At 32.7% G+C, this 17749-nt stretch overlaps 1 protein-coding gene across 2 annotated transcripts in view; it reads left to right on the top strand.

Annotated features, from left to right (window-relative positions):
* Positions 1-17749, top strand: part of COL11A1 (collagen type XI alpha 1 chain) — a 196897-nt gene that overhangs the window by 170919 nt on the left and 8229 nt on the right. For both annotated transcript variants that reach the window (XM_055340297.1, XM_055340296.1), the window contains exons 55-63: positions 3213-3266; positions 3387-3494; positions 3922-3975; positions 12105-12158; positions 13045-13152; positions 13649-13702; positions 13809-13844; positions 13944-13997; positions 15442-15691. In XM_055340297.1, coding sequence (XP_055196272.1) covers positions 3213-3266; positions 3387-3494; positions 3922-3975; positions 12105-12158; positions 13045-13152; positions 13649-13702; positions 13809-13844; positions 13944-13997; positions 15442-15691 — 772 coding nt within the window. The remainder of the gene's footprint in view (positions 1-3212; positions 3267-3386; positions 3495-3921; positions 3976-12104; positions 12159-13044; positions 13153-13648; positions 13703-13808; positions 13845-13943; positions 13998-15441; positions 15692-17749) is intronic.

Genomic DNA, 17749 nt, shown 5'->3' with positions numbered 1-17749 from the left:
TAAATGACTAAAACAAGAGTTTGTCCATATGCATTATTAATTTTTTTCTATTCTCCTAGAAAAAGTGTGTTTTTCTGGTTCCATCCCAGTCTTTCTTAAAAAAAGAATCTGTGCCATCTGGAAAAAAATATAAGTAAATGAAATTGGGAAAAATGAGATAAAGAACAGAAAATCCATTTAATATGGATTTCCACCATGACAGATATAGGCATTCATTCAAAGAGGGAAGAAATTCTTTTGGGATGGAGAAACTCTATTTGAATCACAGTTTTGTGTTTGTGTTGTAGTTTACTTGTATTTAAATTCTCTAGGCTCTTCAAACTCGGATTTTCTTTTCTTCCTCACGGTAAAAGCAATATTTGTGTTACAATTTTAGACAGCCAATGACTTGCTTATTTGTAAAGCTAGATGTTTATAAATTTTCTATTCTATATGTCCAGGTGTGTAAATGCAATTCTTTGGAAGGACTCCATATCTCTATGCCACTAGTTTAAGGAAAAACCTTAATAGAATAAGGAAAAGCTCATTGTTCAGCTGAATCTCATAATTTCTATTTCCAAAACCGTAATCATTATGGTTGTTTAGGTTTGCATATGTTATTATTTCAAACATCACACCAAAATAATTTATGACAACATTTTAACACTGGGAATTATTTGAAACTGATGCTTCTATACCAAAATCCTCTTGCATAGTAGCAGAAAATTAAAAAGAAGCACTTAAGTTTTAAGCATGTATTATTGTTAACATAATGCTGCTGCCTCAGGAGACTGCTTCAGAATTTGTACATTTCTTCCTTTGGGTTGAGGCACAATGTGTGTCTAATCATATATGGCATTACAGTGATGATATTGAGAAAATAATGACCAAGGCTATATTCATTGATTCTCTCTGAGATAAATGAGTTCATAGAATGCTCTGAGTTTGATGAAGTGCTTGATACTCATTTCAATGTGTTTTTAAAAGACCATATGAAAGACTAGCATGTGCTCACCATTAGCATATTAATATGGCTTCTGAAAGAGAGAAAGTCATCCTCCTGCCTCACCTTATTTTTGCCAATTAACACCATCTCTCCAACCTCCAACCTCAATCACAGTTGTTGATTGTGAGTACAATGCATTGCAAAAACTGAAGTAAACAGATGGAAAACAAGAGAGACTGGGGGAAAATGAAATGTAATTTTTTAGAGATCATGGAGTTTCTTATTTAGACTGTACTTCTGTTTGAACTTGTGCAGAAAATTTCAACACTAGATTGAATTTTAATGCTTGTTAAGTAATAAAAGATTCAGTTAATTAATGGAAGTGAAATATTTTATATTTTATAATTATTTTAACTTGTAAATTTTATGTCTTAGAATAAATTATTACAAATATATATTGGGGGTAGCTTTATAGGCTAAAAGCATTCTTATTGTACAGGTACAATAGAATGTGCCCTTTTTTGTTGATTTGAAAGATACTAAGAAATGGCATAAGTGATGATCCAGTGTAATTAATAGAAATAAAATTTAGATATACCGAGAATTATAATGTCTTAGCTTGAAAAATTCATTATTTCTTTGATACCTTGGATGTTGTATTATGTACTATAAATGATTCTTTTCTCATTTTGCTATAAGATTTAGAAATGTCATGTTATATTTCACAGATGATTATGCAAATACAAGAAGGAAATATGAGTATCAGATTTCAAAATCTGATTATATATTACAGGATTATATTACATCTCATTTTTTAGCCAACTCAAAATTTTCCAGTTAAAATAAGTAGTTTCAAACATGGAATTTATATTTTTCAGGTATTATAGACAGAATAGGTAGAAAAAGTAATTTGTTGACATGGTGCCTACAAATGTAGTTTGAGAGACTATTTTGTTTGACCTGACTCTTAGGTTGCCAACATGGTGAAAAATATAGATAAAATGTTTTAATGTATAAAAGAATATCTAATAATTTTAGTAATGTTAGTAACGATAGCCAATGTTTCCTCAATTTTTTTTTAATGTCCCAGGCACTGTTATACGCCATTTACATTTCTCAATTCATTGAGTTCTTATGGCAACCTTGGGAAATAGCTCCTATTGTTCTCCACTTTTTGCATAGAACTAAACTGAAGCGCTGCCATGGAGTATAACTTCCTAAAGATCACAAAGCTAATTAGTGGCAGAGCCAGGATTTGAAGTCAGGCAGTCTAAGCCCAGGCTTTATGCTCTTAAAGCACCAGATTCCATATCTGTATTTGATACTACTACACTGGAAAGCTTGAAAGATACTTTTACATGTGTTATCTCATTTAAATTTAACAACAGTTCTGTAGCAAGAGAATTTTTCTTGGTAATATTTTAACGGATGAAAGAACTGAAGTTTGGGAATGCTAATAAATTGTAAAAAATCAAAAAGCCAATGAAAAAAGAACTGAAGAGAACTGGGTTGACAGATATCTTACAAAAATACAAATATGGTTGAGAAGCAATATTATGAATAGCTTTAAACAGATTAATAATTAGCATCTCTCCATAGCAATCTATGAAGCTCTGCAAAAGTTAGGCAAACACCAGAATATCTCATAAGCTTTTGGATAACATATGGAGTGTGAAGATTTTTTTTCCGCTCTGGCTCTAATATTAGGTTTTAAAAAGTAATAACTATTTTTATGTAACTTATTTATGTGAATTGCATAGTTCAGGAAAATGAAAATTTCTGCTGATAGTCAAGATTTTAAATGTTGTGCTGCCCTAGTTTGAAGATGATCCTATAAGAATGCATAACATATGGATGCTCTAAGATTGAGAAAGGAGCCAATCTTGAACCACACTTTAGGATGGAAGTGCAATCTGATAGATGCCCTAATTCTACAACATAATACATGATACCTGAGAATTTAAAATACTAAGGTGACTAAGTCATCAGTTTCTTAAAAAAAATTATCTTGACTGTTTCTTTACACTGACATGATGTGCTTATCTGTCAGTCTGTGCTTAATTTATTTTTAATATTTTAAATGAAAGTTTTTATATAAAAGGGTTTTGATTTTTTAATTTTCTCATCATGCTTTAAACTAAAGAGCTATAGACAACCACAGTTTGTCAGAACTTGTTTTGTTTGTTAGAATTCTGTTACAAATTAAGCCGGAGTAGTTGTGAGCAATTCCTCAGCTATATTATTTTTATATGCAATATATATTTTAAGTGTAATTTTATGTTTATAGGGTCCTCCTGGAGCTGCAGGTGCAGAGGGAAGACAAGGTGAAAAAGGTGCTAAGGTAAAATACATGTTTGAATGGCTTATGCATAAATTGCACAACATCTATTGCAATACTTTTAATAATATAAAACTATCTTTCCTCATTATTAATGCATTCACATATTTTTTCTTCTAACAGGGAGAAGCAGGTGCCGAGGGTCCTCCTGGAAAAACTGGTCCAGTTGGTCCCCAGGGACCTGCCGGAAAGCCTGGGCCAGAGGGTCTTCGGGGCATCCCTGGCCCAGTGGTGAGCATCTGTGCTAAACGATGTCATTTGAAAATATTTTATTTCCAAAAAAATTAAGAATGAAAAGATGTATGCCAGCATTGTTTCATGAGGTATTTTGTGGATGTTTTATGGGAATTCAGTAAATCTTATGCAATAATTAAAGTCAGATACTCTTAGGATATTTAGATAATAAGTTCAAGGTGAAATTCCAACACAGAAAGGCAGAATAGAAAACTAAATCCTATGAACTTAAGATGTTCGGTTTTTATACATGGATCCATATAGACATACACAAAATAGAAAGATTGAAAATTGCTTATAACATACCATAGATATTCCCCATGTGATGTTTGCTTTCTTTCTTTTTGTATTTCCAAAATTGAAAGAAAAAAAATGTATGTATCCTTTTGTTAATTAAAAAACATCAATTGTTTCTTTTCCATAGGGAGAACAAGGTCTCCCTGGAGCCGCAGGCCAGGATGGGCCTCCTGGTCCTATGGTGAGTATGATCTTTTTTGTTATTTAGAAAGGGAGAATTCAAGAAACAAATTTATTTATAAGCAAGAATTTCTGAAGTTTTATGTTATAAATTAGCTTATACTTTGTCCAACATTCAAGGAAGTGCATTACTTAGATCTAAAAAGACGAAAGTAATCCTGATCGGTTATTTGGAAAATGTGCCGTTTGATCAAATCTTTCCTTTCTTATGTCCTTTGGATAAAAAAGAAAGAAAAATATTTCCACTCTGAATAAAATGCCACTAATAGCCTCGCCAGTTCTTTTCTAAATGTGGATAGTTCCCCCAAATGCATGCAATTACACTTAGTTTCCTGGCACTTCATTTAAAAGAATGACATTGGCACAGGCATATAGTGATTCCTTCACCAAATAAATTGTTCTCTTCAATGAGTCATACCTGCTGGAAGATAAAACATTAACCTCCATTAGTGAAGAAAGGCATCATTACTACAACTGAAGCTTGGTTACTATCATAAACCCTGTGTGCAAACATGCTTGAGATATGCAACAGAGCATTTAGTTGACCAGCACACTGTGTATGGGATGGGAGTGTATTATAGGTGCCAAGGCTATCTTCACAACTGAATTTTGGCATAGGTGAGAAACCGAGTCTTGACTTTAATATCATTGTTTTCTGGGTGACAGATTCTATTTTATGGTAGAGGTATTTGAAATTCATTGTCCAGAAATGGTTGCATGTAAAGGGATTAATCAAAATAGTCAATAATGCATACCATTATGCACGTGGGATGCAAGTTGGTTCAAAAAGTCAAATGCTTCTGTAGAGCAATTCATATTTTACAAAAGTACCTCTTATCATGAATATATTAGTTACCTCAGAGATGCATTCTCAGAAAGCCATCAAAACTAGGATTCAGGCACACCTGGGTGGCTCATTCGGTTGAGCATCTTCCTTCAGCTCAGGTCTTGATCCTGAGGTCCTGGGATCTGAGTCCCATATCCGACTCCCTGCTCCACAGGGAGCCTGCTTCTCCCTTTCCCTCTGCCTCTGCCTCTGCCTTTCTCTCTGCGTGTCTGTCTCTCATGAATAAATTAAAAAAATCTTTTTTTAAAAAATATTTGTTTAAAAAACCCTGGGATTCATAATCTTATTTATTGAGGAGAAATTTTGGCCATTCCTTTTAGTAAAAATGCCACAAAATATACCAAGTATTTCGTATTACAAGAGACTTTTTTTTAAAACTTTCACTGAAAAGTTAAATATCATTTATTTTAGTATCAGGATAAAAGTCACCAAATTTTGAATGACCTTAATCAGGAGATTATCAAATCTGTACATGACCCGATCAGCATAGGCACAGGGCCCTGGTTGAAGCAGAGTGGGCTTCAAGTCTGTGCCACTATTTAGGGAATATTCTCCTTAGATATGGTAAGCTCCTAATTCTAGAGTCAGAGTCTGGAAAAAATAATAATTCACCTTAATGTCACCTTAAAATTTGCCAGAGATTTTTTTCTTGTTATTTCAGATTTTCCAATAAGTATTCTGACCTTTATCCAGATGAAACTAAAAAAAAAAAAAAAAAAAAGAAACATCATACTGGAGATTTCCTTCAGATAATATTAAAAATAAAACCATCAGATGTATCACCTGATTCCAGCTTGTAAAAGTTTATATTTTTGACCCTTAGGTAAATGTGAGTTTACAGAGCAAGGGACAGAACATCTCAAACTCAAACCCTTTTAGGCAGAGTGAATGAAAAGCATCAGAATTTAGCAATATGAGTGCCATGCCTTTCTCTGGCTACTTGTTTTATCAGAGAGCACTTATAATGTGAATATATTGGAGCTTTTTCATAGCATCCATTAGTTTGACAATATCTAATTTTAATGAAAATGCTAGTTGATCCTCATGAAGTGAGGATGAGCAGAGAAACCATGCTTTTTATGGCAATTCAATGAGCTTTTCAACTCAGCCAAGAAAAATTTATTTTAGTAGGCAGTTTTTGATCATGGTTATTGGTTAAGGTCATTGGCTCTCAAGCCAAGCTCCCTAGTTTCAAAAACAAACACTACTACTTACTTGCTGGATGGCTTTAGGAAAGCTATTTATTTTCTTTTTAAGCTTTACGTTTCTCATCTGTAAAATTAAAATACCAATAGCATCTATCTCTTGGGATGTAATGAAATTTAAATGGATTAAATGAGATATTAATATCTTCTACCTTATTAGGGTTCTCATGTTAATTAAATAAGTTATATGTAAAACACTTAGACCATTCATTGGTACCAGGTGCATCAAATAAAGAATGATTAATTGAATGAAATACTGTTCTGAAAAATAAACCATTTCATATTCTTAGTGAAAAGTAACTAAAGTTGGGATGCCTGGCTGGCTCAGTCCGTAGAATATTGTTGATATTGGTGTCATGAGCCCCATATTGGGGGTAGAGTTTACTTTAAAAAAAAAGTAACTAAATTTGACCTCATTCATGCATACATACATATCATCAATAAACTTGTTTGAAAGACACTGATCATTAAAGCAAATGAAAAGGACTAACAAATTATGCTGACTTACAGCAGTTAGAGTCTAAGGTAAGTAAGTAAGTACTATAATAGAATTAAGCAAAGAATGCTAAATATATTCAGAGCAAGATTGTTAAAATGCCATCTCCTCTGGGGACCTTTCCCTCATCAGGAATATGGTAAGTTTATTAAAGAAGGAAAAAAGAGGTTTAAAGGTGGTTGGAAGGCTTAAAAAAATGTGGGAGGTAAAAGTAAGAGGTTTTAAAACTCATACAAATTTGAATTAGTCTCTGAAATTAATCCATGTGAAATTCATCTGAATATTCTCTCCATAATGTGTTTTTCCTCATTATAATTATAAATGTATTCACACCCACATCCAAGTCTACACATGCTTCAGAAGCCTGTTTATCACTGCATTTCTGCAGCTACCCATTGGGTCTCTTTTCCCCTTCCCGAAGTTGCCTGAAACATCCTGCTGTAGGGTCCACTAGTCAGACAAAACCACAACATTCCCCTTTCCCCAACTTTTACATACAACTTAGCTGTTCAGTAAGTGCAACTTACTGAACATTCATTGCTCCAGAGAGGCAGCTAACTAACTAGGCAATTGCACTCTATCTAACAGAGCAGTTAGCAGTATGGGTGCCATTACTTTTCCTGCGGCTTTTTGTTTTTATTAGAGAATATTTAAATGCTTGCTTATAAACTTACTGTACTTATAAAGGTATTTTATATATAATCATGTTAACCTTTGGAGTGGAAATTCTTTGGGGTGAGAGTGAAACAGATCTTTTAAAACTTTTTAAAAAGGGGCACATGGGTGGCTCAGTGGTTGAACCTCTCTGCCTTTGGCTCAGGTTCTGAGGTCCTGGGATCGAGTCCCACATCAGGCTCCCTATAGGGAGCCTCCTTCTTCCTCTGCTTATGTCTACCTCTCTCTCTGTGACTCTCATGAAAATATAAATAAAGCCTTAAGAATAAATAAATATAACAAAACTTTTAAAATGATATGCGTTTGGTGTTTGCCCACCTGTAATCGTCTCTACTAGAGTTAGATATGGTAAAGTATTTATTTTTCACTTTAAAAGACATTTCTCATGGTAAAAATTAAACTCCTATATATGCACAAATTTTATGTACCTGTATATTTAGAAACACCATATGGAACTGAGGATAAATACTACATAGGGGAGCTAACAGAAGGCCGAGGACAATGATGATATTATATAAAGAATAATAAAAGGTTTTTAAAAATTGAATAAAATTTTTGAGTAGTCAACATGAAAAAGAGATGAAATTTTCCATACTATAATCATGCATGCCTTCTTTTACACATACCGATAAATAAAACATCTGATTGCATAATTTTCCAAACCATCAGGGCCTGAAAAAATGGTAGGATGGATTACTGAATTGCAGTTTCTAATTTTTTATGCTGTATTTGAACTATCTGTAGACAAGATTGAGATGTGTAGCATTCCATAATGATTAACCAGGTTCAAACAACAAAGCATTTGCTTTTCACCAAATTAAAAATTATTTCACAATATTACATTCTAAATAAGGTGCAGGATTTACAGCTTCTTTAAACTTCAATGCACTAGAGTTTTGAGATGCATATCAAAGCAAACATTCTGTAAAGCATAATACTGCAGGGGTAAATGTTTGATTGTGTATTCTAGACACTTAAGAATGTATCATCCCTGTTTTCCTTTTCACTTTATTACTTATGAATTATGCATTTCCCTGGGGTTTTCCAATTTACAATATCCTAAATAGGAAATAGAAAATATGTACTTGGAATAACATTTTTATATGCAGAATTGATATTTCTGATATGTTCCAAGTTCAGAGGGTTATTTATAACTGCTATCAATATCATAACTTCACCAATTTCTATTTCCAACTGATGAAAATGATAAGAAACTGATTTTGCCTGATAAATCCGTCCTCAGATAAAGTTTGCAAGTTCATAAGAAATTCTTAGCTTAGAGGAATTAGTCCTCATTTCCTCTAACTCTTTTATATACATTTATAGAAATGATTTAAAATGCAGTATAAACACAAATAATGTCTAGTGTATTTCTCACTACGCCTGAGTAATTAGACTTCCAGTATTTCTTCTCCTTCCTCCTCCTCTTCCTTTTCCTCCTCCTCTCTACTTCCTCCTCCTTCTCTTTTTTCCCCATTTTAGTTTATACTATTAAAATGTGGTGAGAAAGCTGACTGAGAACTATATGTGACAATTCAAAAATGAAAGTTAAAAATTTATATGATACTTCACTGTCTATATAGTACTTTTGTAGGTCTGATTTTTCTTCCATTATTAGAATACTATGACATGTTATTACATACTACCTTCTTAAATGAAACTCAGAGATAGTAAGTAATATGTCCAAGATCACCCAACTAATATGTGGTTAGATTAAAGACTCTGAGTGAAGCAGTGATTAGGATATTGGTGTCCAGCAAGCAACATCCTTAGCAATTCTCTCACATAGACCAAAATTTCTGTAATATATTACATGCCTGAGAAAGTTTGAATGTAAAATGAGACATGAAGATGTTTGGCCTGTACATAGTTTTACATTTCAGTCTAGAGAATGTATTTACTTTTAATTTACATATGTCAGTTTTAACCAATATTTTTAAAATATTTCTGTTACTGCTACAAGTATATGGTTCTTTCATGCAGTTATATTTTTATTAAAACTATTTTTTCTTACTATTCTATGCCACCTTGTTGTAACATATAGAATCTTTTGCATTTATCCTGATGGTGACGTGGTCTCAAGAAATTATTTGAGTGTTTCCACTAATCATTGATATTATCCTTTTAAAATGTGCTGTTGGGCAACATTATTTTCCTAATTGATGATTCATCATGCATTTCTGATACGATCAGAAAATAATAAATACGAAATATATTCTCTTAATTTAAAAATTATTGAACTAGTAGAACCAAATAGGTAATGCTCATATTTTAACATATATGAGATCTTTTATACGCTTCTGATTTGAATATTCATTTAACCCGATTTGGGACTTAATGCCACAGAGCCATGTCTCCCAAACAGTAATGAGTTATCAAATCTATGAAACAGATTGCTGGTCTCTTAACTTCAGAATTTCAGATTCAGATGGTCTGAATGAAACCCAAGAATTTGCTTTTCTAATAAAAAGTTCACAGAGAATGCTAATGCTACTGGTCTAAGAACCACACTTTGATGTTCACTATGATAGGGTGTGAATAAATAAGATGAAAGTCCAGTTTTCAAACCCAGCCCTAGAACATACTTGGAAGTAAATTTGGTAATTAGTGAAAGGATTTAAAGGGGAAAGGAGAGAAAATGAGTGGGAAATATCAGAGAGGGAGACAGAGCGTGAGAGACTCCTAACTCTGGAAAATGAACAAGGGGTAGTGGAAGAAGAGGTGGGTGGGGGGATGGGGTGACTGGGTGACAGACACTGAGGGGGGCACATGACGGGATGAGCACTGGGAGTTATATTATATGTATAACCATACTATATGTTGGCAACATATAGTATGTATCCATACTATATGTTGGCAAATCGAACTCCAATAAAAAATACATTCTCAAAAAAAAAAAAAACACCTTTGTAATTTCTTTGTCATCTAAATTTTGTCTGTCAGGTTTTGAACAAAGAAGCATGATTATTTTACACAAAAGAAGGTCTAAGGTGAATTAAAATAAATTTCTGTCTGAGGATTAATTATTTTCTCCTTAGTAGAAGAATATTATTAGGCACATTTAAAATTGCATGTATTTTCTATGAAAATAATTTGAATCTATTGTTAATGGAATGATGTAGGGAAATTGTTCACTTTTATATCAATAGTTACAGAATTTCAAATTAATTCAGGAATTAAAACAAATATAATTATATATAATAATAGTCCAAAATACTGTTGTTACACAGTACTAATTGTACTAGCCACATTCTGACCTTCCCCTGATGATCAGAAATTCAGTTTAAGATGTAGATGTGAGAAATTAAGGAGTGGAAAAGGCTCATCTATTCAATCTCATGAAACAGGAATCATAATCCTCAATTTACAGATGAGATAACTGCAGCTTTTTTTGGTTAGCTAATTTAAATTGCTAATAGGAGACACGGGCTTCTATCCTAAATTTATCCTATCCTGAGCCCATACTTTTTATATTACATCATATAACTTGGATCAGATCCATAGCTCTTCATACTTTAAATTCACAAAAATGTTGGACTGGGACTTACATGCTCCTCTCACATTGAAGATTCTAAGTGTCTGGATAGAAAGGAAAAAAAAATTACTCATGGTAGCCTTGAAGATGATACAACGAAAAGTGAACACTCATGGTATAGTGTGGTAAAAGTCAAAGCCTTTTGTTTTCTAAGTGCCGTGTTAAAAATAGTTACTGAAATTGTAATTCTGAAATTCAATTCAATATAAATTGTATTTATAATTTATAATTGTATTTATAGAATTTATAATTCTATAAAACTGTAGAAATATTTTGCTTTGTTTTTCTGGATGCCTCACTATTGCAGGTAGTAGTGACCTACATTCTGTAGCATTATCTTGACTTGGATTTCATCGATCACACCCTTACTATCCATTCTTTAGTGTCAGTTATGTTTCCTCCGACAGAATCTCTAGCCTGCAGAGTTTCATTTGTCATTAGTTTCACAAGAAGGGTCATATTTTGTGATGCCTTTGATATGGAATACACTGACTTTTATATAAAAACGTTTGTTAGGGACGCCTGGTGGCTCAGCGGGTGAGCGTCTGCCTGTGGTTCAGGGCAGTCCCACGTTGGGCTCCCTGCATGGGGCCTGCTTCTCCCTCTGCCTGTGTCCCTGCCTCTCTCTGTGTGTTTCATGAATAAATAAATACAATCTTTAAAAAATTTGTTAAAAAGTCATCAATATGAATAATTCCATGGGTAGGGGTCAGGACTGAGTAAGTTGAAGTCATGCCATGATTTTCATCAAAATATAATTCAGCATAAATGAGTAAATATCTTATCATTGGACCATAAAAAAGGTTAAATTAGTAAAATAAAGATGATTATATGAAAAAATGAATTGCCTTATTATTAAATTTACAAATCATTTAGATAAAAGATTGTTCAGGAATACAGTTTAAAATACCATCTTGGGAGTTTGATTAGGAAAAGTAGTTACCAAAAGTCAGATGAGTGTTAAAAATTTACTGAGATTTTTTTTTAATTTTACAGGAAATACTGTAATGTATTTGAGTTTAGCACAGAAATATTTGGTTGATTTGATGTATAATTTGGAAATCACTTCTAAAATTAGGGTATTTAAAAATCTATCCTCCATTTTCAGTTTAAAGACCATATAAACCATGTCTTATTCCTAATTTCATATTTATGTAGTCAAACCTATCGAAACTATGCTTTATATCTATAGTTAAATATTAAGCCATGGAATTTTAAACAAGCAAAATTATTTAGAATCCTGAAAAATAAACACGAATCATTATTATTTTTGAAAACTGTCAGATTACCAAAGCCAAACATTCCTTGTGGAGAGTAATGATCCTCTAACTCATACCTACTCTATATATGTTTATTATTTCTCATTATTTAGGGACCTCCTGGCTTACCTGGTCTCAAAGGTGACCCCGGCTCCAAGGGTGAGAAGGTGAGAATAAAAGCACAAGTTTTTACAATTTTGACATCCTAATAGTGGAGACAATAACTTTGTGGATATAGATCACTCAAAAGGAAATTTCAGTGAATATCTTTGTCCTTCTAACCAAGGAAAAAGCTGTCAATCCTCTGCTTCCCAGATGAATTTAGAGAAGAGAAAATATACAAAGTCATAGTGAAAAATGTATCAGAATTCAGTGTTATATTTTTTCAATGTCCCCTTGTAGGAACCATACGGAGAAAGCATATGGTTATACTAAAATAACCCTTCAGAAAATAAACAGATGGAATAACAAAATGTCCACTTTTATGTTTTTAAACATGAAAATAAAAAATTTAAACTAGAATACCTTTGAAATAATTACTTGATTTTCCAGAATGTATGCTGAGTCGCACCAAATAATGAAAGAAAATAAGCCTTTTTAGAATGCCACTAATGTTTCTGGATTATTTTTAAATCTCCAAATGTCTCTGAAAAACTACAAAGTCTCAAGAGTAAAAATCATTTCATATAAAATATGGTGCTTATTAAAATAATGACTTTTCAGTTGTTTATTTCATCAATATTATATATGGTCATTATTAGTCTCTTAGTTGAGAGAATTCTTTTTAAGTAAATGAAACACTGAAAATATTTTCAGAAAGCATTTTGTTCCCTAATACTCCTCCTCACTGATAAAAATCTCACTTAAGCAGTAAATGATCCTGTTAGGTAAGAGGAAAGCACGTTCTTAATCCAAATATCCTTCAGAAAGGGTTAAATTTTTTATCTTTTTCTTTTACTTTTAGGTTTCATAAATTTAGCATGTAATTATTTTATGACTATAATAGATGATTGTAATTTACATATTGTTATTTTTTTTCTCTGCCTTTTAAAGGGACATCCTGGTTTAATTGGCCTGATTGGACCTCCGGGAGAACAAGGTGAAAAAGGTGACAGAGGACTCCCTGGAACTCAGGGATCTCCAGGAGCAAAGGGGGATGGAGTGAGTAAAGATATAAATTATTCTCCTACTCCTTTCCAGTTGTACTCATAAACACACACACACACACACACACACACACACACCTGCACACATTCCATTAAACGTGACCAACGAGGTGATTTAAAGCATCTTTAACCTCTTTAAGTCAATGGTGTTTTCAAAAAGAGGTTTACTTAGCCTTAAAGTAATAAATTAAAAATATGAGAAGTTAGAAATTGTAAAAACTACAGTTCAACAGTTAATACACAAAAATTTAGTGAATCCCCAAAACATACAAATCATTCTGAAGCTGCTTTATACCTATAAAGGTATAGACACTGAAGCACATGGGAAAAAACAGATTATCTTGAAAAGTTATTTGTTAGATTCAGAGTGGAAAGTTTTAGGTTATTCTTACATATTCTTGCATAATCTAAAGTTTGCAGTGTATGCTGTTATGCAAAACATGAAATAGAATAGCTGAGGAAAGCTCTAATTTGGATGATTTTCTCTACAGGGAATTCCAGGTCCTGCTGGTCCCATAGGTCCACCTGGTCCTCCAGGCTTACCAGTAAGTGCAAGACGAAATAATTTTTTAATGTAAACTTACAAATATACTGAAGTCATAAATTCTCCAGATTTTTTATCTGTACTTTTGCCTTTGCATTTTTTTCTAGGGTCCTCAAGGTCCAAAGGGAACCAAAGGCTCTGCTGTAAGTACTTTTGCCTTTGGACTTTTATTTTTTTGGGGGGGACGTCCACTCAAATGCCTTGTTCTCTATTTATCTTGTTCCTTTTTTTTTTCCTAAAAGGGACCTGCCGGCCAGAAGGGTGACAGTGGTCTTCCAGGGCCTCCAGGACCTCCGGTAAGTGCAGAGTAACAAGAGTAATGTTCTGGCAGTTAGCATCCTGAGACTGCCAATGAATTATCTGAATTTATAAGAAGGGTGAAAAAAAAAAAGACATTCTGTCAAATGCCTTTGTGCTGATTTTTCTAGGAAATAGCAACTAGATTAATTACATGATCAGGTCCACATGCCAATATTTTTCTTTCTATTGAATAAAAAGATACATTAACTACATATTATGATAATCTTGTTTTTATTTGTTTCTGAAGAATATTATATCCTTTCTTATGTCACATTTTTGTGAAAGCAATTGATTGTATGCCACAAAGATGCATATATGTCTGACCACACAGGAATAAAGACAAAAGTTTAGAAAATTGACATTTTTTTCCTACTAAATATAATGATCATCCTAAAAGCAACAATAATTTCTAATATTTATTAATGCGGACTTTTTCCAGTCTTCACGTAACTACTAAGTGATAGATTTGCTTTGCTAGGGCTGCTGTAATAGGCACCACAAACAAGGTGGCTTAAATTATAGAAATGCATTGTCCAACAGTTCTCGAGGCCACAAGTCCTAGTTCAAACTATGGGAAGCATCCGCTCCTTCCAAGGCCTTGGAGGAAGGTCTGTTCCATGACCCTCTCCTTGGCTCATAGATGGCTGTCTTCTGTCTTTTCCCATCATCTTCTGTCTATGTGGGTCTCTATTCCCAAATTTCCTCCTTTTATAAGGTTATCAGTCATATTGGAATAGGATGCCCTTATATTTACTTAATTATATCTACAGCAACCCCATTTCAAAATAAGGTCTTACTTTAAGGTACAGGGGCTTAGGACATCTACATATGAATTTTGTGGGACACAATCCATATCGCTGTGCACTTAACTATTTGGTATAGTTCTACTCTTGCAAATTCAAGTCTGGCTGTATTTTTTAAGTTTTTAAAATTTATACAATGTTAACTTCTATTTGAAACAAGTTAATGTGTATTAACTTGTGTATTATTAAGAGCTTAATGTTTCATAATATAAATTATTATCAAGCACAATAGACAACTCATTAGGTAGCATAATAACTTTAAAATTATATTTTAATCTTCAGAGACCAAAATCTAGTTGCAGAGATAGGACACATAAATGAGGATTAATTAATAAATGAGAAAGTAACATACATATGTCCACACCAGTCTGTGCTACATTACTTATATAGAAAAAAGGTCCAGAAATTATCTGATTTGTATCTACCTCATATGCTCACTAGATTCTTTAGAATAGAATTTACACAGTTTCTACATAAATATTTATATATGTATATGTGTGTAGAAAACATTGAAAATAGGAAACACATTGAAAAGCTAAATTAGCTATAGTTTCTCCTAACAATGACATAACCAGTAATAATTATACAGAATATTTTACCTTAAGAAGCAATTACATGCACGTTATCTCTTTCACAGGGTCCACCTGGGGAAGTCATTCAACCTTTACCAATCTTGTCACCCAAGAAAACAAGAAGACATGCTGAAAACATGCAAGCAGATGCAGGGGATAATATTCTTGATTACTCGGATGGAATGGAGGAAATATTTGGTTCCCTCAATTCCCTGAAACAAGACATCGAGCATATGAAGTTTCCAATGGGTACTCAGACTAACCCAGCCCGAACTTGCAAAGACCTGCAACTCAGCCATCCTGACTTCCCAGATGGTATGTTAATAATACATGACACAGCAAGTGTACTGAACCTCTAAGTTATGAAGGTGCATTGTCAGCTCATTAATTCTAGTTAAATGTTTAATATAGAATCTCAATAAAACTAAAGCAGATGATTTAATTCCAATCTTGTAGACAGAAAAAGTCATTTACACTGTGCAATTCAAGATCTGCTTCAGAGAATCCTTGCCTGTTACATAAGGTTTCATTAAATTATGACAAGATCTTGTTGGATGATTATAGATAACATAAATGCATTTTCCATGTAATAACTATGATAGAGGGGGCTTTATGTGTCCTTGCATGTACACATTAATGTATAATTATTTATATCCTATAATCTAACTTATTTTACATTGATATGAGTAAAGTTAACATGATTAATGGCATACTGCATCATATTTGACCCATTAGTTTAGCAATGATTTGTTGAACAGACTGAGCATTAGGATAGCTTGGGGCAAAAATTTATGTCATTGATCCACAAATAATTGGAACTGTGAACAATTTATTTGTAATAATAATCAGGATAATTTATTATACCTACCATTTAACACAAACTTTTACATACCCATCCTGAGAAAGCAAGAGTTTCAAGTATCCTGAATTAGCTAATAAACTCTCACAATTACATACCTAACAAGGGACAGATTTTATGTGATCTTAAATCTCCCATTTTATGTGGAAATATTTTGTCATTCTTTTTACTTTTAGGACAATAATTTTGCACTGTCAATCATACAAGAATGTTATAACTGAGATCTAAATAACTCAGTTCAGAGAGAAAAGTTCAATGTGATTCAGAAACAGTCACCACCATAAAAGAAGAATATCATAAAATCTTCCTATCTTATTCAAGCATAGCTTGTTAAAACTAAAACAGCCTAAAACTATTAAGGATTTCATAGAAACTGATATCCAAGTTCTTCAAGTTTATAGTATGTATATTTGAGAAATGCAAGTTTAATTCAGTAGTAATTCAGTGATTTATAAGAATGATTCAGACTTCTCATGTTGCTAAGATAGTCATACATAATTGAAATTCTATTGTAAAAGATTACAACATGTACTGAGTTATAAGACAACATATAATGACTTAGAACCTGAGAAGTCAAGAAAAAGTTTTGTAAATTTTGGGAATGGGAAGTTCACCATAGGCTACAGTTCCCTGTGGTTTCCTCATAAATAAACTAGCATTAGTAATTCTTCAATGTGTTAATTAATTGTGATTAAATATTAATTAATTAAATGTCAATCAATTAATCGAATATTAATTAATAATTAACAGCCAGGCACTGTTCTTCAGACAGAGATTCACAGATACACAGAAGGAATAATGCCCTTGAGCTGCTGTTATCAAATGATAGAGACAGGAAAAAGCATAAGTATTAATAATAGCATGTTATGACAGGTACTGTGAAAAAATGAGTATTTAGGTAAGCAAAGGATGATTCCATTTTGGATATATAGGGTGTTAATATCTGATGAGGTGACATTTAAGCTGAAACTTTTAAGGAGGTAGCCAGTCATGCAAAGAATCAAAAGGGTATTCCAGGCAGAGGATATAGGTAAAGCTTTGAAGAAGACAAGATCTTGGTGTCTTCAAGGAACTGAAAGATCTCTATGGCTAAACAGTAGTAAACAAAGTGGAAAATTACTTGAAGTAATTTGGAGGGAAGTGAGGTGGAATCAAAGGAAACTGGATTAATCTAGTCAAGAAATTATGATGACTTGATTTAGAGATCTGACAGTAAAAGCAGGAAATGAATAAGTTAGAGATAAGTTGTACATGGTACCAATAGTACACTGAATTTATTGGACGATTAAGGTGTCTTAGTAATTAAGTTATTATTATGTTTTTTGAAGAAAATTTAATGACAATATTAACTGAATAAATCAAGGTAAAAATACCACAGAATTTGAAATTACATATTTCTAAAAACCATAAGATATATCAAACAGTAAGAGTGGTTATCCTGGTTTGTGAAATCCTGGATGATCTTTAACTTTTTTTGTATATTTTATTCCTGAGAATTTCAGTTCATTCCAGAC

This window comes from Nyctereutes procyonoides, unplaced genomic scaffold (genome assembly GCF_905146905.1).
Source record: "Nyctereutes procyonoides isolate TBG_1078 unplaced genomic scaffold, NYPRO_anot_genome, whole genome shotgun sequence".
Classification (NCBI taxonomy): domain Eukaryota; kingdom Metazoa; phylum Chordata; class Mammalia; order Carnivora; family Canidae; genus Nyctereutes; species Nyctereutes procyonoides.
This window is presented reverse-complemented; position numbering and strand designations above follow the sequence as displayed.